The 22,732-nt window shown below is 40.0% G+C and overlaps 2 protein-coding genes across 4 annotated transcripts in view; one reads left to right on the top strand and one right to left on the bottom strand.

The window, feature by feature from the left end:
• LOC446916 (troponin T, cardiac muscle isoforms) overlaps nt 1-17,621 on the top strand; it is a 96,491-nt gene extending 78,870 nt beyond the window's left edge. The window contains exons 12-16 of one of the 3 annotated variants that reach the window (XM_018246541.2): nt 3,296-3,386; nt 14,335-14,375; nt 15,081-15,086; nt 15,793-15,798; nt 17,160-17,621. In XM_018246541.2, the coding sequence (XP_018102030.1) occupies nt 3,296-3,386; nt 14,335-14,375; nt 15,081-15,086; nt 15,793-15,798; nt 17,160-17,211 (196 nt within the window). In that variant the 3' untranslated portion in view covers nt 17,212-17,621. Of the gene's footprint in view, nt 1-3,295; nt 3,387-9,012; nt 9,179-14,334; nt 14,376-15,080; nt 15,087-15,792; nt 15,799-17,159 lie in introns of those variants that run through there. The other 2 variants (XM_018246542.2, XM_041582032.1) reach the window with 2 other exon arrangements.
• A 2,741-nt stretch (nt 17,622-20,362) lies between these two features.
• Nucleotides 20,363-22,732, bottom strand: part of pkp1.L (plakophilin 1 L homeolog) — a 56,938-nt gene continuing 54,568 nt past the window's right edge. The window contains exons 13-14 of the mRNA XM_018246540.2: nt 21,713-21,810; nt 20,363-20,648 (exon numbers count right to left, since the gene is read on the bottom strand). Coding sequence (XP_018102029.1) covers nt 21,733-21,810 — 78 coding nt within the window. The 3' untranslated portion in view covers nt 20,363-20,648; nt 21,713-21,732. The remainder of the gene's footprint in view (nt 20,649-21,712; nt 21,811-22,732) is intronic.

Below are 22,732 nucleotides of genomic sequence, written 5' to 3'. Positions count from 1 at the left end.
AAATCCCCCTAACTCTTTACTTACCCCTCCATGCAGATTCTGTCCAGTGGAGTTCACAGACGCCATCTTCTTCTCTTCTGTAATCTTCGGAATGAGACCGGCGAAGCAGCACATGTGCAGTTGGAAAAATTTTCTGTTTTGTGACAACTGGCATGCACAAACCTCACGAAAATTGCCAAAGCCCCGGTCTCATTCTGAAGATAATCAGCTGAAAATGGCGCCCGTGAACTGGGGTAAGTAAAGAGTTAGGGGCATTTGCCTGGGGGTGCAGCTGGGGGGAGAGGGGTCTATGTAGGGTAGGGGGTAGGGTTTTTTTTATTTAGGGTTTGTTTCTCCTTTAAAAGTATGCAATGCACAATTAAAATTAGCAATGTAATAAAAGACTAATGAAGAATATTACATTAAAAAATGCAAATTGTGTTCTACTTTTTGCAAATTTGTATTAAAGTTGCATATTTTATTACATTCCCCCCCATAGCCTTTTTTGTACTGTGAAACACCTGGAGTTTGTAACTTTGAAAATATGGCATGTGTTATAATCACTCTACTAGAAGAAGTACAAAGGGGTTGTAAAGTCAAACGCATTTACATAAAATATGATTTTCACACATCTTCCTCCTACAATACATTATGTATACATATAACCCTTTCTCTGATATTTAGTCTTCCTTTAGTATTCCTTTAACATGTCATACCACACACACATGTCACACATTTCATATTCATCCTTTTCTTTAAGGTATCCTGACTACAAAAAAGTGCATTGACTAGAGAAGAGATAGTAAATGGAGGTTTTAAGATATAAATTGGGCCCAAGTTTATATATACCCCCATGTTTAATAAAAGGCACTGAGTTTGCCCTGTAGCAGTAACTAATAGCAACCAATAAGGTATTTGCTTTTAAACATGTGACCAGTAAATGCAACCTGCTGATTGGGTGCTATGGGTTACTGCCCCTGGGTAAACTTAGTGCCTTTTATTACATGAACCCAAACGTCTCTTCTGGATAAGGACCCTGCAAAGGTAGTCCTTCGTTGCAAATTAAATAATGCAATGAACTTCAAGAACCTTATATAAACAGTGTGCTTATAAACTGAGCAGAAGAGCAAGGTGTGTTGGGAAAATGTGATATGATACAGCTGCATTATCCTAGTATCCTCTAACCAGACAATTACTGCAGGAAATGCTAAAGCCTTACTTTTCTACATAGTATTGGTGGCCTTGAGTCTAACAAAAATGTTTCCAAAAAGGCCATGAGACTCGTCCCTTGTCCCCGTTCAGTATTTACTCTTTTGCTTGGTTAAACCTATTTTACTGATGAAACATATGGTGGCAAAGCTTTAGGCAGGCCCGGACTGGTAATCTGTCCGTTCGGGAAAATGCCCGAGGGGCCACCCTGAGTTCAATTGGACCGCACACTGCCTAATTAGATGCGGTGCTCGCTGCACTTGCCTGCTTTTAATTACTGACACCAGCTTTCACCTTGAGCCACCTAATTATCTGATCTTTAAACTAATCCTTGACCAGCCGCCTGCTTCATGTAAACCTGTCATCCATCTGATTCCTCACCTACTGTCTGGCATGACCATCAAAGGCACAGTTGCTGTAAAACCCAGGTCTGGAAGGGCAAGAGAAATACAGGAGCGGCATATGCAGAAGAATGTGAGAATGGTTACAGACAACCCAGATAACCTCCAAAGACCTGCAAGAACATCTTGCTGCAGATGGTGTATCTGTACATCGTTCTACAATTCAGCGCAATTTGCACATAGAAAATCTCTATTTCAGGGTGATGAGAAAGAAGACATTTCTGCACACACACCACAAACAGAGTTGCTTGTTGTATGCAAAAGCTCATTTAGACAAGCCACAGTCATTTTCGAACAAAGTGCTTTGGACTGATGACTGATGACAAAAATGTAGTTATTTGGTCATAACAAAAAGCGCTTTACATGGTGGAAGAAGAACACTGCATTCCAAGAAAAACACCTGCTACCTACTGTCAAATTTGGTGGAGGTTCCATCATGCTGTGTGGCTAGTTCAGGGACTGGGGCCCTTGTTAAAGTCGAAGGTTCAGATGAATTCAACCCAATATCAACAAATTCTTAAGGATAATGTTCAATCAGTCACAAAGTTGAAGTTACACAGGGGTTGGATATTTTAACAAGACAATGACCCTAAACACACTTCAAATGTACAAAATTATTTATGCAGAGGGAGAAGTACAATATTCTGAAATGGCCATCACAGTCCTCCGACTTGAATATCATCGAAAATCTATGGGTGATTTGAAGCAGGTTGTCCATGCTCAGCAGCCATCAAATTTAACTGAACTGGAGAAATTTTGTATGGATAAATGGTCAAAAATACCGCCATCCAGAATCCAGACACTCATTTAAGGCCATAGGAGGTGTCTAGAGGCTGTTACATTTGCAAAGGGAGGCTCAACAAGTATTGATGTAATATTTCTGTTGGGGTGCCCAAATTTATGCACCTGTATAGTTTTGTTTATGATGCATATTGAATAGTTTTGGTTAATATGATACCTGTGTGGCTACAGAGCTATATTACACCTAGGGGCAGATTAATTAAGATTTGAGTTGTTGTTTTTTTTTTGTTAAAACTCACATATTCGGGTAAAAAAAAACTTGGATTTTTCAAGATTTACACTGGAAATAGCTTGAATCAAAAAATACACCATCTAAAACCTGTCCAGGTCATGTAAGAATCAATTGCAGAGGTCCCTCTCTAGTTTCATAACAAGTGATGGGCTAATAAATTCGGCAATCAAGGATCCAGGTGTCGCCGTCGGCGAATAAATTTGCGAAATTGCGGAAAAAAATAGCCGGCGAAAAATCCACTGCAACAAAAATTATAGCTCACATAAAATTGTTGCATGTCAAAATTATATAGACGTCCATTGACTTGAATGCATTTGGACAAAATAGTGGCGCATAGAAAAATTGTCACTCGTAAATTTTTCAGCAAAGCGAAATGGCACAGATTCACCCATCACTATTCGCAACTCAAACTCACAGAATTACATTTTTTCCAGTTGAGTTTTTTCTTAAATAAGATACCATTTGAGTTGTGAGCTCATTCAAGGTCATTTGAGGTATAAAAACCTCTAACATTGGACCTTTGATAAATAACCCTCTAATGCTGGGCCTGATAAATGTATCTATGATCTTAGATATTATCTAATATATAATATGTATCTAATATGCTGTTTACAAGACGAGTTTATTTAACCCTAAAGCATAATAAATCCTTTGTGTGATTATATGTGTGTAGGACAGAAGCTCAGCATCTCTTTAACAGAATTTATCAGATAGAAGCCGAAAAGTTTGATCATCAGGATACATTTAAGAAGCAGAAATATGAGGTAAGTCATTATAGCACTGAGTTAAATTAATTTTATTTCAAGTAGTTAAGTTAAAAAAAAGCACAAACATTTTTCATGCCTTAAATATAGCAATAAATTGCACTATATATATATATATATATATATATATATATATATATATATATATATATATATATATATATATATATATATATATATATATATATACAGCAACAAAAAACCGCACACACAGGCCTTTTCAAAGGTGCAAAATCCAAAAATGATGTTTATTCCAACGTTTCGGCTATTCACTTAAGCCGTCATCAGGAAGTGAAACACATACAAACAACCCTCCATTTAAACCCCCTTTGGCGCCAAAACCTATTGTATGACGTCATGAGTGGGTGTGCATGATGAATCAGACCCATATGGAGTGTAGACACCCACCACATTGATATATTCATTGTGCATAATAAGCCCTGTGACATTTCATATATCCGAAAGTATTCCTGTGTCCCTTAATGTGCAATAGTGTGCTATAGCCCACACCATTATAACGTGAAGCCACATCTGTGCTCTGATCATAGCCACATGTGCAGCCAGTGCGTAAAAAAACAGACCCACCAGAGGATATGCTGACTGCTCCGTACGTATCTCGCCATCCACTGTAGCTTCCGCCATCACATGAGATGCCACACGCTGCCAGTTCCGATTACTACTGCGCCCGTCCTGCTTGATCAGTGCGGCTTCTCCGCAACTATACTGAACCTTCCGTGCCTGCCGTCTATCTAGCTCCTCCTCTCCTCCGTGCGGATAACCAATGGGGAGCCCTCACCTGCTTCAAGCCGGTGTAGCTCCTCCTGTCATTGCCGCACACATCGCCTGGGGATCGAGTGGTGCTTCTGCACCTTACAGCCAATAGCAAATTCCCCTTGCTATTGGCTGTAAGGTGCAGAAGCACCACTCGATCCCCAGGCGATGTGTGCGGCAATGACAGGAGGAGCTACACCGGCTTGAAGCAGGTGAGGGCTCCCCATTGGTTATCCGCACGGAGGAGAGGAGGAGCTAGATAGACGGCAGGCACGGAAGGTTCAGTATAGTTGCGGAGAAGCCGCACTGATCAAGCAGGACGGGCGCAGTAGTAATCGGAACTGGCAGCGTGTGGCATCTCATGTGATGGCGGAAGCTACAGTGGATGGCGAGATACGTACGGAGCAGTCAGCATATCCTCTGGTGGGTCTGTTTTTTTACGCACTGGCTGCACATGTGGCTATGATCAGAGCACAGATGTGGCTTCACGTTATAATGGTGTGGGCTATAGCACACTATTGCACATTAAGGGACACAGGAATACTTTCGGATATATGAAATGTCACAGGGCTTATTATGCACAATGAATATATCAATGTGGTGGGTGTCTACACTCCATATGGGTCTGATTCATCATGCACACCCACTCATGACGTCATACAATAGGTTTTGGCGCCAAAGGGGGTTTAAATGGAGGGTTGTTTGTATGTGTTTCACTTCCTGATGACGGCTTAAGTGAATAGCCGAAACGTTGGAATAAACATCATTTTTGGATTTTGCACCTTTGAAAAGGCCTGTGTGTGCGGTTTTTTGTTGCTGTATACATGTTCTGTTATAACCAGCACCTAGGCATTAACGATTGTTTTGAGTGCACCAGTATTTGGACTATATATATATATATATATATATATATATATATATATATATATATACATACACATAGTGAACAAGGATTGCGGCACTCACAGGGTTTTAGTAAAAAAACAACTTTTTTTTTATTATTAAGCCTCAGCGTTTCAATCCCCCACAGGGATCTTCATCAGAAGCAAAAACAAACAAACATCCAGCACCCACAACCCCCCAGAGGTAATAAAGCATTGAAATGGCGCCCAAATCTGTTGCTAGGCAACCATACAGGCATGGCCGCCATCAGGGGGGGCACAGGGGGTACAACTGTGCCGGGCCCGGCTGTGCTGCAGTTTTCAAATTAGCCGTGCCCCCCCTTACGCTATGCGCAATGCAATTTCCAATGTCCCGAAAAGTCCCCCGCACTTCCTCCAGCCGGTAAAGCAAGTGATAGAGCCAATGCACAGAATCCCCATGCAATAAGCAACACAAGTTCTCAGCAGATGAGCTAATGTTGTCCTGCCTCTCACCTCCACGCCCTCTCCTGATGCCGATCCTCTGCACACATCCCTGACAGCCGATGAGAAGGCAAATGTGACCAACACTGACTGAAACAGAGGCGGGGCTTATGACATAGGACGGGAGTTGAACTGTGCTCTGTTGAATTGAGGCTGTGGAAGGCAGGTGTGTACAATGTACAGCGTTCTGCTGCAGTAGAATTTCAGGCAGTCAGAAATATACCCTACAGAGTAGAAAATGGTGAAATACTTTGTGCAGGACTTTTGTGCTACATAACGTAGTGTAGGGGCCCCTACGGGTTAATCTGCCCTGCAGCTTTAAGGACCCCACCTTTTCTCAGAGTGATCTGCCAGGAGAGAATGACACTCCCCTGCTACACTGCTATATAGTGTGTGTAGGGAGTGGCCTCTTCCTCTTTGGCCTGTGGATGGTGATCCAGCTGGGTGTGCCCAGGGGAGCCTGGGTACAGCTAGGCCCAGAAAGGCCCATGTGCTTTGGAGAAGAAGTCGGGTACCAGGAAACCCTGTGAATGAGGAATAGATATACTAGGGCAGTCATACTTGCCCTAGGAGAGAAAGGCAGAGAGGTGAGAGAGAAAGAGCAGCTGAAGCTCCAACGAGGATTTGCAGTGAGGGAGTAGCTTCCCAGAGGCTCTATGTGTTGCCTCCAGTCAGGGACCTCAGTGAAGAGGGACTGTAGGGTAGAAGCTGCTTTCCTGACAACTTCCAGGAGGGAATGTGTGTGAATACTGCAAATGCCTAATGGAGATCTTTCCTCTGTGAGAAATGCCTAATGCCTGCAGCTCTGTGTGAGTAATGTGCTCTTGCCTCAGCTCCCGTGTGAGTACTAAACCTGTGGTCATTTGCCTCGTGCATAGTTAAATAAACCGTTTTCTGTTTTACTGCAAGAACCTCCTGGCGCCCATCTTTTATTGTATGCACAGTAGCCTGGGGGATGTAGTTGCACTACACCATAGAGGGAACACTTCCACATGGCGAAGGCCCTGACCCTGTTGTGTGAGTCGCAGTGTAACCCATGCTTCTACTGCTAGCTGGACAGTTTAACTATTTGTGTGCTATGCAGCCCAAATAGGTGTTACAGTAGGTTGTGCTGCAGGTGGTGTGAGAGCAGGCACTGAGAATCGATCTCTGCTCATAAGATCATTGAATCCAATCAGTGCAAATTGCAGACTGCAGATGTGTTTGTAATGCTCACTGAGCTGCTCAGTTTTATGAGTTAACCCTATTAGTAGCTGCATTAAAGGGGTGCTTCATCGTTAAGTTAACTTCTAGTATGTAACAGAATGGCCAATTCTAAGCAACTTTTCAATTGGTCTCATTGTGTAGTTTTTATCATTTATTTGTCTTTTTCATCTGATTCCAGCTTTCAAATAGAGGTCACTGACCCCATCTAAAAACAAATGCTCTGTAAAGCTACAAATGTATTGTTACTGATACTTTTTATTACTCTTTCTATTCAAGCCTCTCCTATTCATATTTTAGTCTCTTATTCAAATCAATGCATGGTTGCTAGGGGAATTTAGGCCCTAGCAACCAAATTGCTGAATTTGCAAATTGGAGCGCTGCTGAGTAACTCAAAATCCACAAATAATAAAAAATGAAAACCAATTGCAGATTGTCTCAGAATATTACTCTCTACATCATACTAACAGTTAATTTAAAGGATAAGTAAACCTTTAAAATGAGTGAATGTAAAATTGATGAGGGGGCTATTCTAAGCACTTTTTTTTTATACAGGGTTGAATTCTCCTTTAAAGGAGAAGAAAAGTCTGTTTGCCTAACATTTGGCACCCCAAGTGCTCCTAGCTTTTTCTTCTCCTTTAAAGGGCAATTCACCAAGTAGTCAAGGAAGTTGTCAGGAGAAAGAAAGATGCTGCTCTGATGTTCTTCTGCTTAGGAAAGATGTGAGAAAGGTTTCTGATTTTATTCCTAAGCAGAAGAACATCAGCCTCTTTCTTTCTCCTGACAACTTCCTTGACTACTTGGTGGTCAGACTGGTGGGAAACTGACCAGCAGGTGGCGCTGTTGTAACAAAATTCATTCATATTAACAGCACATGTATCCCTTAATATCTTGGAATAAAAAAGAAAATAAATAATGAATGTAAATTACAAAAGTACTTAGAATAGCCCCCTAATCAATTTTACATTCACTTATTTTAAAGGTTTACTTATCCTTTAAAGGTGAACAACCCCTTATAAATCATCAGTCACAGGCAGGCTGACTGTACTGCAATTTATCTAGGCTGAGGCCACAGCAAGGTAGGTGCCTAACTTAGAGTTACTAAAATCTTTGGGACTGCCAACCTGCTTGGACTCTCAAGAGATTCTAGGCGATGCCTGACAGAATGGTCTACCACTCATATACAGTAGCTGATGTCTCATTAGCTTGTGACCATTCATGGCCCCCATCAGTGGGGCACAGGGTACAACTGTGCAGTTCAATTATTTTATTTTAACTTGTCGGGGGCCCTGACTATCAATGTTTTTTTAAAAAATTTTTATGGGGGGCCCTGGCGCCAATGTTTTTTTTTTAAATTTATAGGGGGGCCCTGACCACCAATGATTTTTTTTTCTAACTTATAAGGGGGCCCTGACCACTAATTTTTTAAAAATAATCTTTTATGGGTTACCCTGGCCGCAAATTGTTTTTTTTTAAACACATTTATGGGGGGCCATGATGCCAATGTGTATTTTTTTAACTTATAGAGGGGCCCTGACCATCGCTGATGTCTGTATGGACTTTTTACTGTGGTGTGGGCGGTATCTGGGGTGGGGCTTGAGGGCTGGGGTGGGCAGGGACAGGGGGCCCAGAAAATTTTACTGTACGGGGCCCCGTGATTTCTAATGGCGGCCCTGCATACAGGTGTCCGTGAAAGTGCTCAAATCTATTAGCCAGTGACATAATCTAAAAGGCACATAGGGAAAGGTATAACAGCAGGGTGAAACGCACAAAAAAGATTAAGCGAAAAAGAAAACAAAATGCAGAATTAGAGAGACCCGGTAGAAGCACAGTATACACCCACCGCTGCTCAGTGATAGGTCGCCAGGCCCACCTTTGACACGTACCGACAGTTAGAGCAGGAGTCGGGGGAGCGGCCTTTATACTGACACTGTGCACTCATTGTACTGCGCTCTTGTTTTCTTTTTCTCAATCTTTTTTGTGTGTTTCACCCTGCTGTTATACCTTTCCCTATGTGCCTTTTAGATTAAATCACTGGCTAATAGATTTGAGCACTTTCACTGACACCTGTATGGTTGCCTAGCAACAGATTTGGGTGCCATTTCAAGGCTTTATTACCTCTGGGGGGTTGTGGGTGCTGGATGTTTGTTTGTTTTTGCTCCTGACGAAGATCCCTGTGGGGGATCAAAAAGTTGTGCTTAATAATAAAAATTTTTTTTGTTTTTTCACTAAAACCCTGTGAGTGCCGCAATACTTGTTCACTGTTTATTTCCCATGCTGGCACCCAGGTATTAATTTTGTCTACGGAGTGCACCATTCCTTTGGATGGATGGATATATGGCCGTGACTGGACCCAAGGGAGGAGAGATGTGTAAACTGTGGAGTCACAGACTTGACACCCTCAGCCCCCGTGGAATGAATTGATCTCATATGCACCTTTTTTCTATTGAAACTTACGGTATGTGTTTTGGCCATGTACCTTTATCACAGTGGTTTACACAGGACATGGTCCCCTTTTTCCTCCCCTTCCCATATACCTTGTCCCATCCCTTTCTCTGTAATCAGGCTGATACCATGGATATGACTTGCTGTCAACCTCAAATTGTCTAAATATACCTGAGAATTGGGTACTCCACTGACCACTACCCTCCTTATATGGAATGCACTCATTAGGACTACCTTTCGTGTCCAATATACAATACCGCAAGTCCCTCACAATAATTGACACAGCACAGCTATGAGGTTAAAATATGCTTTTATTCACATAAAAACACACATTTTTCGGACAGGCGATATGTTTTTACAACCCTCACTTTACAAAAGTGGTGAACCAATCCTAGTATCCAGGGTGTGATACAGAGCACTCAATGTTGTCTGGTCGATATTATTGTACCCAGTGCACCCTGCAAGACCAGATGGTGCTTATTAGATGGAGACTAGACATTCTCCAACAACAGATGTAAATCTTAGCACACTCCCATAACTGACACTGAAGCATAGGTAGCAGAAGATGTTTTTGCCTGGGGGGCCAAGATGAGGAGTGGAGCACGCCACAGAAAACTTTGGCCACGTCCCCTTTTGGACACTCCCTTTGGACTCCACCCACTTTACGTGTGCTTTCACTAAATTTTCAGGAAAATGAAACCATAGCAGTGGGGGCAAAATTTGCTTAAAGTCTGGTACTGCGGCCAGTTCTGTTTCAACCTACTGTGCTTAGTGAAAATTTCCTTTAGATCTGGGCCAGGACCTTTACAGGACACAACTCACTGTTATTAGCAGATTTCCACAGACAGTTGAACTCAACCGAACTGACACAAATAGAAAGATTTTGCTGTAGTGTATTCCAAAAACTGATAAAAACTTCTATACAATGATCAAACCAGTAGGTCAGAGAATATTTGCTTACCAGTGTTGGTTAGGCAGTTGCAGAGCACCTAAAATGGCTACTAACTGAACACTAGAAACTGTTGAAGAGGGGAGGGGGGTTAAGGGTCACAGCAGCTTCCTGGACTATATTGGGAGGTGAAGGACAAATTAAGAAAAATGCGTCTCACAACAAAAACAATAATATAAAGAGAAGTTGTGTGTAACATAACAACACGTACAATTGCTGGCACTACAAGCACATTATGAGGAAAAGGGCACCTAACGTACATTACATGCAGAAACTGTGAGGTACTCAAAAGACATAGAAAGGAGCAGTAGGTACTGATCTCCCAAGAACATAATATCGGGCACCATAAGCACTACAAAGAACATTATATAGTAAGAAGCAGAGGGCACTGGCACACCAAATACATACATAGACTGCAAGAATGCATTATATAGTAAGAATCAGTGAGTACAGGCACTCCAAGCCTATTACAGGTTCTAGCACTTCCCCATGCACTGCCTCACTCTATTGGTCTGGCAAAATGCAAGGTATAAGGAACTGTAGGCCTGGGGCACTGTGTAACCGGTAGTAGGGATAGTCATGCAGTGACTGCATTAGTAATGTGAAAAATTCAAATATCTCTCACTACATGAGACATGTAGTTAGACAGCAATGTTATATTATAAAGAGACATTTGTACAAATTCTCCAATCCCACAGCATCAGCATAATAATTATATATAAACATAATTGAATATAGCCTTTTGGCCTAAGTAAAACCTGTCCAACTTCTAACTGATACAAAGGAAGGAGAACAACCCCTTCTAAAGCTTCTCCAATTTGCTTAAAAAAATTTCTTCCTGACTCCAGGATGCAATTGGACCATTTTCTGGATTAAATTTGTACTAACCCTGTATTTTCTCTTCCCCCCCCCCCAGAAAGCAGGATGGCACAGTAGAAATTCCATGTATAAATACCCCTAGAACTCATAGCAGAATGGCAACTTTATTTATAAATCCCCCAGAATTCACAGCATAACGGCAACTTCATTTAAAATACCCCAAATTCATAGCATAATGGCACAATGGCAATCCCATGTATAAATACCCCCAGATTTCATAGCATAATGGCAAAGGCCATTATGTATAAATTCGGTATTACTATCTTTATGTTTTTATTCCCTTCTTTGCTTGTCTTTCCCTTTTATATTCTTATACATCCCTGTCTTGCTTTCCACTTTTGTCTTCTTTCTTTCTTCTAGCATTTCTTTACTTCTTTATACAGAACTTTGCCTCTTCCAATTTCTGCTAGCACCCCCTTTTCTTTTTATCTCCCATTTTTCCCTTTCTCTTCAGAATGTGCAAGTCCAGTAAATACATAATGGCTACTAAAAGCTAGCCCTAACCTTGCCATTGGCGCCATAAATCTTTTCACATTCCAGCAAGAATATGATCATCTCCTGTCCATTTACTTCTTTTAGGGTGGTGGCAGACCTCCGTCTCACCCAATGACATATCTCTTCTACTGCGGGCAACTAATCTCGCTGTACTGCCTCGCTTTAGATTTCAGAGGTCGCTTGTGGTTGCCACTTGAGGCAATTTAGTGAAAACATTCCCCAAATCCAGCACTGAGTATGGGGACATCACAGTTTAGACCACCCTGAAGGCAGGGCTTTATTTTCTATCCAGGAATCACTACATAAGGCTGTGGCTTCAGGGTTGCCAATATAATTAGTTTCTCCTTATTTTTTCCCACTCCCACCTCTCGCTACTAGGACACTTGCTGCAAAATCAAGGGGGTGGGGTGGAGTTGGATTCTCCAGTAGGACTCAGGTACCCCAGTTGACGCTTGTATACTTGTTCCAATTGCCTCTGATTGCACAAAGTGTGGTGCCTCCCCCCACCTGACATCCTTGTTGATAACGAGACAAACAGCTCAAACCAGCAATCCTCGGCATTCCAGAATGCTTTCACGTGACAAAAGTGCTATTATTGGCTAAAAATTGCATCATGTTTAGAGAAAAGTTAGCTTCTGCAGTGTATAGCCTTTGGATTCACCAAACAGAACAGCAGGTTGGACAGGTGGCAACCCCCTTGATTATTTATGAAAATGCATTATTCAGTTAATAATTATAAATATTAGCAAAAAAAATGAACCCCAGTCTCCCTCATGAGAGGCAGCAAGCTTACCACTATACTAGCAAAAGTCTTACTTGGAAACTTGTTTCCTAAAAGGATTCTTATGCATGAGATAGTTAGAACATTGACCACTGTAATGGTTGAAAAACATTCCGTGTTTGTAGAGACCCTCAGGCAGCCGAACTCTAAGTCTAAACATGATGCACAGTGAGAGAGGCAGTGTGGTGCATACTATAACAGGGGACAGACTGGTGGTGCAGGGGCATTGAATAAGTTGCATTTTGTGCTGTTCAGTGCGCTATATCCTGCATAAGTCACATGATTACTAGTCTAGAAATTAAGCATTTAGCCTCAAACAGCACAAACCTCTGCCACTCCAAATGTAAAAAAAAAAGCTCAGAAAAAAAACCCCAGCTCCGGTATTCTCAATCTCTGCATCCCGCCCTGGCTGACTGCAACTGGCACCTAAAAGCTAACAGCATTTTTAGGGCACCTAACAGCTAAACTGCACCTGCGACCTTCTCCCTTCCTCTTGCTTGCCACTGCTTCCGGAACTTGAATTTTAAAAAGCGGTGAGTCTGCTACTGCCTGCCCATAAGTTCCAAACTGGAGAAGGAAAATTCTGGGGGGGCCAGCACCCCTGTGGCCCCCCAGTTCTGATGCCTATGCACTGAGGTCTTTGATTACAGCCTACCCTCCTCTTCCCTATACTATGCCCTCTCTTTCACCCCCCTCCTCCCATACCCTTCTCCTATGCTCTCCTACACCACTTCCTTTGTTTCCGCATTGTCCCTTCTCCAACACCTGGTCCTTGTTGTAAAGGTCTCATTAGCCAAATGTCCCACTCTCTGTATATATAGAGAAATATATACTGTTTATTGCGTGGTAACTCCCCAGCCAAGGATGTCATGATTTTCCATTTACTTTATTTTTTAATAACATTCTTGAAATTTTGGTTGCTTTGAGACTATCTTAACAACGCCACATTTATCAGTTGATTGAACTATGCACAATAGCTAAAGACAAATTAGCACCATCTATTGGCCATATTTGAAGTTTACACATCTCTCCTCCCTTGGGTCCAGTCACGGCCTATGTCTGACTACAACAGTCCACACGGGTAATACAGGAGGGACCACATACTCTGGTTCCCCCCCTTTCAAAAGATTGATGTCCCAACAGTGGAACACACAGGTACTGACATTTTCAATTTCTATAGTTCTACGAATGGGGACCTTCATGTTACCGCCTCTGGAACTAAGCACTGTATTAAGCACTATGATGTCACTACACCTCCTTTTCCCGCCCCTGGGGCTGTTAAATGGTTGTGGATTGTTTGTATCAAGCACTTTGATAAAGGCTAAGAGTGCTAGCTAAAACGTCAGCTTTTTGTTCCAATAAACACCAGAATTTTTGCATTAAATCCTTCGAGTGCGATCTTCTGTCCACATTGTACCGTATTTTCTGGCTATTGCACCCAGGCATGATATACCTACTATATGAATAGTGCTGGCATCCATTGCTCTTTCAGTTTATTCTGTTACACAGTCTTTGGCAACAAGCACACAAAGAAATGAAAACAAGGAAACATAAACTCTTGCACCAGAGCGTTGGCTAAACACAGTTGGCAGCCTAACTACATTTGGGTGGCTTTCCACCAACTTAACAGCAAAAGAACCAAAATATATAACACAATCACTGGTAACCAGTACATTCCCTGTGTATAAATACAGTTGGGTGGCTTTCCCAACACCAACTTAACAGCAAAAGAACCAAAATATATAACACAATCACTGGTAACCAGTACCTTCCCTGTGCAGTGCAGCTCCTGCTCTCTCTCAGATAGATAGATAGATAGATAGATAGATAGATAGATAGATAGATAGATAGAGTATTATATAAATAATTGAGCTGTTAATAGGTTACTTTTAGAAAAGATCACTTAAGGCAACCTAACCATGCAAATGTACCAAACTGATTTGGTGGATAGATTCTACTTGCAGGTAAAAGAATAAGCACATGCTATATTAATTAGTGTTACTAGATCTATTTTACCTTAAGTTTAGTGAATTAAATCAAAGGACAATTTGTCTCTTTCAGATTAATGTTCTACGGAATCGAGTTTCGGATCATCAAAAGCTGTAAGAATCTGTGAAACAACAACCACTTCACTAACTAAAGCATTTTTGTATCCCTGTTTATAGTTTTAAATGCTCCAAATTCACTTGTCACCACTGAGTCGCAGGGGCATTACTGCCATAAGGCGAGGTGAGTACCTTGCCTCAGGCAGCAGCTACCCAGCAGTTACCCAGGGCAGCAAAAAGCCGCTCCAGGTAAAGTTAAGAGCCAAATTTCTGGTTATTAAACCGGAAATTCGTTTTTTCTATCACAGAGAACGCAATTTCGATCTCTACGCTAGCGATGCGACATTTCGAAAGCTGCCTCAAGTCCCTTTTAAAAGAGTATAAAACCACCCTCAGGTGTTGTATGAAGAGCATTTCTCCATCTATGAAGCCATTTTGACAGCCTGCTAATTTATATAACCAATGGACTTTAGTAGGATTATTATAAAGGCTTATCTTTATTAGTGGCATGTGATATTGATATTTTATACACCTCTTTATACATAAAATTTAAAGCAGTACCTTGTAGTTAGCATTCACTTATCTCTAATTCACTAAATCCTATGTCTAATTTGCCTTTTATCTTCATATAGTCCCATATCATGCTATGCCTCATTCTTTCATTTCTTTCTCTTCCCTAAACTCATTGCTTTTATTTTTAAATGCAAACACTTTTTCACTATGTAACCTTTTTTTCTGTCTCTTATTTACTTTTTGATGCAGTAAGAGGTGAGTTTACTATACATATTGTGTTTTAGCAATGTTGTAATACTACTAAAATAAGGAATTCTAAGTATGCATAGTATAATACTACTAAAACACATTACAAAGCATTAGTAAGATATTCTGTTATTGTGTAGCCAGTGTCGGACTGGCCCACCGGGATACCCAGGTGTCAGTGGGCCTTCATGCTTCCTACCATTTGGCCTATTTCATGGTCATTCCCTATTATTTAAGGGGCTTAATAATGGAAGAATAGAGTATAGTAAGTAGAGATAAAAGACTAGCCCCATATGTAACATAAGGCACTAAGTTTGCCCAGGAGCAATAATCCATAGCAAACAATAAGATGTTTGCATTTAAACAGGAGGCCAGTAAATGCTATCTGCTGATTGGTTGCTACGGGTTATAGCCCCAGGGCAAACTTAGTGCCTTTTACTACACAACCCCCTAGGAGAATAAAGAGGTTGCGTGAAAAGAGGATGAATAATAATTTGGAAAGTGGGCCCACGGTCTAAGGTTATCTGGTGGGCCCTTGACATCCCAGTCCAACACTGTATGTAGCCCATATTATACTGTCCCACATTGTATAATACTCTTTCATACCATTTCATTTTCTTCCCTAAGATCACTGTTTTTGTTTAATTAAACATTTTTAAACTTTTTAATGTTGTTTTCTTCCCTCTCCTATTTACTTCCGATTATTTGGATACAGTAAGAGGTGAGTTTACTATGCAATTTGTGTAATAACAGTGTTCTGATACTGACTACTAAACTAAAGATTTTTCAGTATACATATATTATATTTATTAGACAGGAGACTGGAAATTGTAAGGGCCTCACATGTGGCAGTTGGTTTCCCAAAAGGAGAACATGTTCATGTTGTTTATACAGCAATACAATTTAAGCTCATTTTCGAAGGGAGCAAGTGCAGTGTGCATTTCAAGTATGGCCTTTAGGGGGCAATTTTCCTGATACAATTGCAGCCAGTGCATTTTAAAGCACGATTGGGCACATGCTATGCCAAAAATCGGATGCAATTGTTTTGATTGTTTTGGGCCAACATGAAAATTACATCTGTTGCTAATTTTTTTTAGGGCATAAGTTCAGGTGCAAATCCTGGTAATGGACTTGGTGAGAGCCTAGTGCAAAGCTTAAAAAAGTGAACCACCCTGATTTATTGCACCTTGCCTGCTGGTCATGCCTAAATACATAGCTCTTTTACAATGCATTGTAAAGAAATGCACATTCATCTTAACACAGGACTGTCTGCTTCCTTGAACACCCCTAAGGTTGTGCATTATTCAGACATAAAGGCTATGTATTGTCAGAGACCACATGGTGCAGTCACTGCAACCTCATTTATAGCATTTATGTCCCCTGACTTCACTAAGATGTTAGTTACTGTACTTTTGGTCTAGAACTGCTTCTTCAACTGAGAGGCCTCTCTTTACCTCAGGCCCTCCAGCACATCCACCCTAAAGGTGATGCATTGAACATGGCTGTCTTTATAACTGTCATCACAGAGGGTGGGAGGATTTAATAGTAACTTTGTAATTTACCATTAGTTTTAGGGGCCGATTCACTAACTTCGAGTGAAGGATTCGAAGTAAAATAAACTTCGAATTTCGAAGTGTTTTTTGGGCTACTTCGACCATCGAATGGGCTACTTCGACCTTCGACTACGACTTCGAATCGAAGGATTCGAAACTAAAAATCGTTCGACTATTCGACCATTCGATAATCGAAGTACTGTCTCTTTAAAAAAACTTCGACCCCCTAGTTTGCCACCTAAAACCTACCGAACTCAATGTTAGCCTATGGGGAAGTTCCCCATAGGCTTTCCTAAGTTTTTTTGATCGAAGGATATTCCTTCGATCGTTGGATTAAAATCCTTCGAATCGAACGATTCGAAGGATTTAATCGTTCGATTGAAGGAATAATCCTTCGATCGTACTATCTGCACTAAATTTTAATTCCCAGTTGAATATCGAGGGTTAATTCGACCCTTAGTGAATCGGCCCCTTAGTGTACAGTCAATAGCGTACCGTGTTTAAATGGTGGTTATTTTTTCTAACTCAGCTCCAAAGGTCCCAGAGCAGGCAAAGGAATTCTTGGAGGAAGATGGAAATAAGCATGAGAGAGGAGACAAGACCTCATTGACACCTGGGATGTGGGATCCACTCTTCCACACATTTATATGTATACATTTGCAAATCACATTATACATATATTTATGTATATCAGATATTTAGTTAAATAATGTAATAATAATAAAATAATGAATTTAATTCTAAAGCTAGTTTGCAATGTTACGATTTATGGACATTTAGAAAATATTATGTATCCTTGTGTGTATAATTTCGGGTTTTGAATGAATATAATCCTAAAGCTAATTCTCAGACTGTGAAAGTCAGGGTGATATCCACATCATGTTTAGTTATTTCATCTGGTCTAAAACTCGTCTTCAAAGATATTCTACACCTGAAATGTATTCAAGTTTGTTTGGTTCCTACAATACTGCAATAAAGTGTGTCAAAGTTATGACCTCATAAAAATTATTTTGTGGGACTGTATAGACATTCGTGGTTGCAAATAATATAAACCTGGTGTTTTAAGGCAGTTGTTGTGCTTTGTATCCAGTGTCCAAATAGTAAATAAGCTCTAGTGGTATAAAGCATTACACATATACAGTAATATTTAAGTATAAAATTAATAAATTGGGATTAATGTACCCTTTCTTGTAAAATATAATCATCATGGAGTTCCATGACCTTATAAAGGCCGCAAGTCAGTTGTTTTCATGTAGGTCATGGAACTTCAGGTAACATGATATTGTCATATTACAACAGGAGGTACACATCTTGTAATCATGACATTTAATCACTGAGCATCACTTACAACTGATGACATCTCTAAGTGTACACAAGCGGCTCTTGTGTATTATTGTAAATTATAGCATTAACTAAAAAGAATTATAATCTGCTATTACAAGTAAAGACTCCAAAATCTGTGAAAAAGAATTGTTTATTTGACATATACTCAAAATGTATTTATATCCCATATAAACCATGATAAGCATAACATGATAGAGAATCTACAAATACCCACACTTTGCTTCTTTAAAGGGTAACTATGGTGAAAATGAAAATGTTATATTAGCTTCAGCATAAGGAAATAAGAAACTGTCTAAATACAATCAGTTAAAAAATCAGTACCATTTATGAAGTAAACAAGTTTCTCTTCACTATTCCTCTCTCAGCATCTGTTTTTCCTCATTCTGTATTCATTCAGGAGTTGGGTGTCAGATGAATGATTCAATATATCTTATAGGGGGCTCTGTTTGCCTAGAAAATGTATTAGAGCTCACTTTATTATTATATTAAAATCACCAGAAATCCTCTCTCTCTGCATGCAGAATTAGTGCAAAAGTCAGTTATTTTATTTTGATTTTGTTTGTACTTGAATCAGTTATTTGAGTGAGCTCTAATACATCTGTTGTTCAGAAACAATGCAGAATTGTTAATTGATTTTATTTAGAAAGTTTCTTACTTCAGTATGAGGAAGCATATATTAGATTTTCACTTTTGCGATAGTTACCCTTTAATTAGCCTTTAAATTGCAATCAGCAGTTTAATCAGCAATCTACACCTAATATCTTAAATTTGAACTATAACCATGAGCAAGCATGTTGGATAATCTTCCCTTATGAATCTAGTCAAAATTAGAAAACAAACAACAAAACAGGTATGTTGGTGACACTTATTGGTATATTTATGGGAAGAGTGATCAACAGAATCGGGTGCAATAATCAGTACACTAATCTCCAGATGATTGGCTACAAAAGTATGCCCTTGGGTAGTATTATATACATACAGTATATATAAGTGATGGAAAACATTGACACAGCAATATATATGAGCCAATGCAAAGCATATCTCCTGTAGTACAGATAGAAAACTTGTTTTTGACAGTTGGCTAAATGGCTCACCATTTCCAGCCATTCCACTTTATTTAAACAGATCATTATCACATTTGTATCAGTTATAATTATTGCTATTATGCCATATACTTGAGCCCTCTCTTGTATCAAAACAAAATTTACCCTATCTGTGTTCTCTGCCATTGCAAAGACGTAGCATTTTGGAGAGTTACTCTTAATCTGGTGAAGGCATTAAGGCTACAGACACATGTGGATTTAGCGAGCGGTTTGGTGGTTGGTGCTGGCGTGTATCCACTAGTGTTATTGTGCCATTTCCTAAGGTTAAACTGAGTATCTACGCTGCGGTCGGCTTTTTTTAAAAAAAAAAACATTGACGCGAACCACGCCAAAACCACACTGTAAATCTATATGTTTGTCGAGGGTCTTAATGAAAGGATAACATCTGCTATTAAATAAACTACAGACCATGCCTTTATACTGGCTCCCATGTATTGTAGTGTTTACTTGTTTCACAACATAGCACTGGGGAATATTGCTAGAGAGGGATGGAGTAAGTCTGTAAAGCACTACCACCACACTACAGAAAGCACCATAATAACTATTTCACTTTAGAAATAAAACTTGCTTGAAGCACTCTTAGTTTTTGAATATATTTAGCTTTAAAAACAAAAGGTTGTTTTGCAGGTTCATTTATTTTTATATGATGGATTGTAACAAAAACATATGACATTGAGCCCTCTCCCTGTGCAAGCAACTATTTTTGTTTTAAATATAAATATTTCATTGCATGCATGCAATTAAGCTATAACATACCTCCCAACATTTTGTCGCGCGTAGCTAATAAAGGTGAATTGCCCTTTAAGCTGTGAGTCTAAACTCTCCCAAGGGACCTGTTATCTCATATTGTTACAATTACTTATTTTCTTATCTCGAAATTGTTACAAAAGTATCTTATTTGCTGCCGTGGCTGTTCTGGGCTCTCTGCCAAAAGCCAATTAAGTTAGAAACTTTGTTTCTTTTTCTTGCTGTTCAGTGCAGAGAAAAACTGGACTTTCCAGTAAAAATTAGACTGCAGGAAGAGCTGTTAAAAGAGGAACTGTCCCTCTGAAAACGGGACAGTTGGGAGGTATGGCTATTAGACACCATGCTAACTGTGCATTTATTTTAAGAAAACATTTTGCAACGAAACATGCAGCACATACTGTATACATTTTGGTAAAAACTGCCTTATACACATAATATATTACAGGTATGGGATCCCTTATCCAGAAACCCATTATCCAGAAATCTCCAAATTGTGGCAAGGCCATCTCTCATAGATTAAATTTTAAGCAAATAATACAAATATTTAAAAATTATTTCATTTTTATCTGTAGTTATAAAACACTACCTTGTATTTGATCATAACTATGTTGCTTGAATTCACTTTGGTGGTATGATGCTATTGGGTTTATTTCATGTTTTAATGAGTTTTATACTTAAGGTAAAGGGATCCAAATTACAAAAAGATCCCAGGTCCCAAGCAATCTGGATAACTGATCCAGTACCTGTATCTCAATTGTACTCCTCATCTGTTAAGAATCAGATTATTGTTGACCATGGATGAGTTTCTCATATAGGCTTGAATTCTGTAGGAGGGAGAAATAAAATTGTTTTAATATTGTTATTTTAATTATAACAAATTATAACCATCATGATAAACAGTAGCTGACGAATAGCAATTGCAAACATTTCAATACATTTATTTTACAACCAAGCAGGGCCGGAACTAGGGGTAGGCAGAGTAGGCACATGCCTAGGGCGCAATGCTGGAGGTGCGCCAGGCACGCACCTTCTCTGCTATTCCCTAGTCCGGTGCCTGCTGTGGGCGACGTGCGCGTTTGCACGAGTGCGCATGCACGAAAAATACTAGTGCGCATGCGCGAAAAACAAAGGTGCGCACTCGTATTTTTCCGCGCATGCGCACTAGCGTATTGGGCGCTTTGCCAGGCCAGGCTGCCTAGGGGGCCTGCCCGCGTTGGCCCGGCACTGCAACCAAGACTTGCCTCCAAGCCTGGAATTAGAAAATAAGACCTGCTTTGAGGCCACTGGGAGCAACATCCAAGGGGTTGGGGAGCAACATGTTGCTCACAAGCTACTGGTTGGGGATCACTGCTCTAATGTATAAAAGCAGAGTCCAAATTTGGGCAGGGAAACTCATTACTAAGGGATAAACTAATGTAGGGTTCATATAAAGAGCATACGATCATAAGAAAGAGTTGATATGCCGGGAAACCATTATTTATTATTATTATTTGTTAAAATAGTTCTATACAATGAATTCGGCAGGATTTAATAGCATGATTAAAAAATAAAGCAATTAACCAATGGAACAACATTGTTTGTTCTATTAGCAACGCATGGCAGGGCAAGCACTATACAATAGAACCCCCTTTTGACATCCACTGATTTTAAGTTTTCCCTCATTTAACATTGTTGTTTTGTGGTCGCACCTATATATTATGCATAATACATTTCCCTGATTTTACATTTTCCAGGATTTTTTCTGGTCCCTTGAAAAACTTAAAATAGGGGTTCTACTGTAGTGAGTAATTTATTGCTGCAGTTGACTAGCCACTAGACCATGGCTCAGTTGATGCAATGGACAAGGGACACAATGATGTTGCTGCAAAATGTTAACAAAAATTCTCACCTAAAATACTTTGTCAGTTATCAATTAAAGACCCGTGGTATAGTATTCCTGAGTGCTGTGCTTGCTAGGGATCCCATCATACTCTTGTCAAGACCTTGCTGTTAAAACAGGAAAACATAAAAGATGTATTGAATATTAGAGAGAGAGCAGGATCTGCACTGCACAGGGAATGTACTGGTTACCTGTGATTGTGTTATATATTTTGGTTCTTTTGCTGTTAAGTTGGGAAAGCCACTCAACTGTAGTTAGTGCTCTGGTGCAAAAGTTTATTTTACCTTGTCTTCATTTCTTTGTGTGCTTATTACCAAAGACAGAACAGAATAAAATGCAGGCACTCGTCTTTAAGGAGAACGACTTCTGTGAGTGCTTTGCTTACCCTAAAATACTGTGGAAAGCGGCCCAAGACACTGACCCAGGTACCCCTAGAGGTCTAGTTGTCACAATATATATATATATATATATATATATATATATATATATATATATATATATAGATATATATGTGTATATCTATATATATATATATATATAGTGGATAATGTACCCCCTACTGTAATTTATAAAGATATTATGTTACCGAGGAGTTGTGTGACCATATAAAAGCACGAGGCCGAAGGCCGAGTGCTTTTATACAGGTCACATAACTCCGAGGTGACTTCTAATATCTTTATAAATTATAGCAAGGTGTACATTATGCATTATAATCTACAATTTCTAGGTGCAGTGTCGTGATTCCTAAAGATGTCTGGCTTTGCTTTATGAACTACAAAATTAGTCTGTTTTGCTTCTGTCCCACTTGCTGTTCTACAGTACCTGTAGTTGAATTCCTAATTTTTTCTCCCCTTGCCTTCTTGTCTGCCATGGGTAACATCAAAGGAGAAAGGCCAGGGAAGGAGGGAGATTGAAGGTGGGAGGGGGAACAAGGGTTGAGAGAGAGAGACTGAGAGAGAGAAGTTATGCAAAAACTGGGAGGGTTGGTGGAAAAGAGGGGAGGCAAGAACAGAGAGAGACCATGTGAGG

Source organism: Xenopus laevis, chromosome 2L, assembly GCF_017654675.1.
Source record: "Xenopus laevis strain J_2021 chromosome 2L, Xenopus_laevis_v10.1, whole genome shotgun sequence".
Classification (NCBI taxonomy): domain Eukaryota; kingdom Metazoa; phylum Chordata; class Amphibia; order Anura; family Pipidae; genus Xenopus; species Xenopus laevis.
Note: the sequence above shows the minus strand (reverse complement) of the source record. Positions and strands in the feature narration are given on the sequence as shown.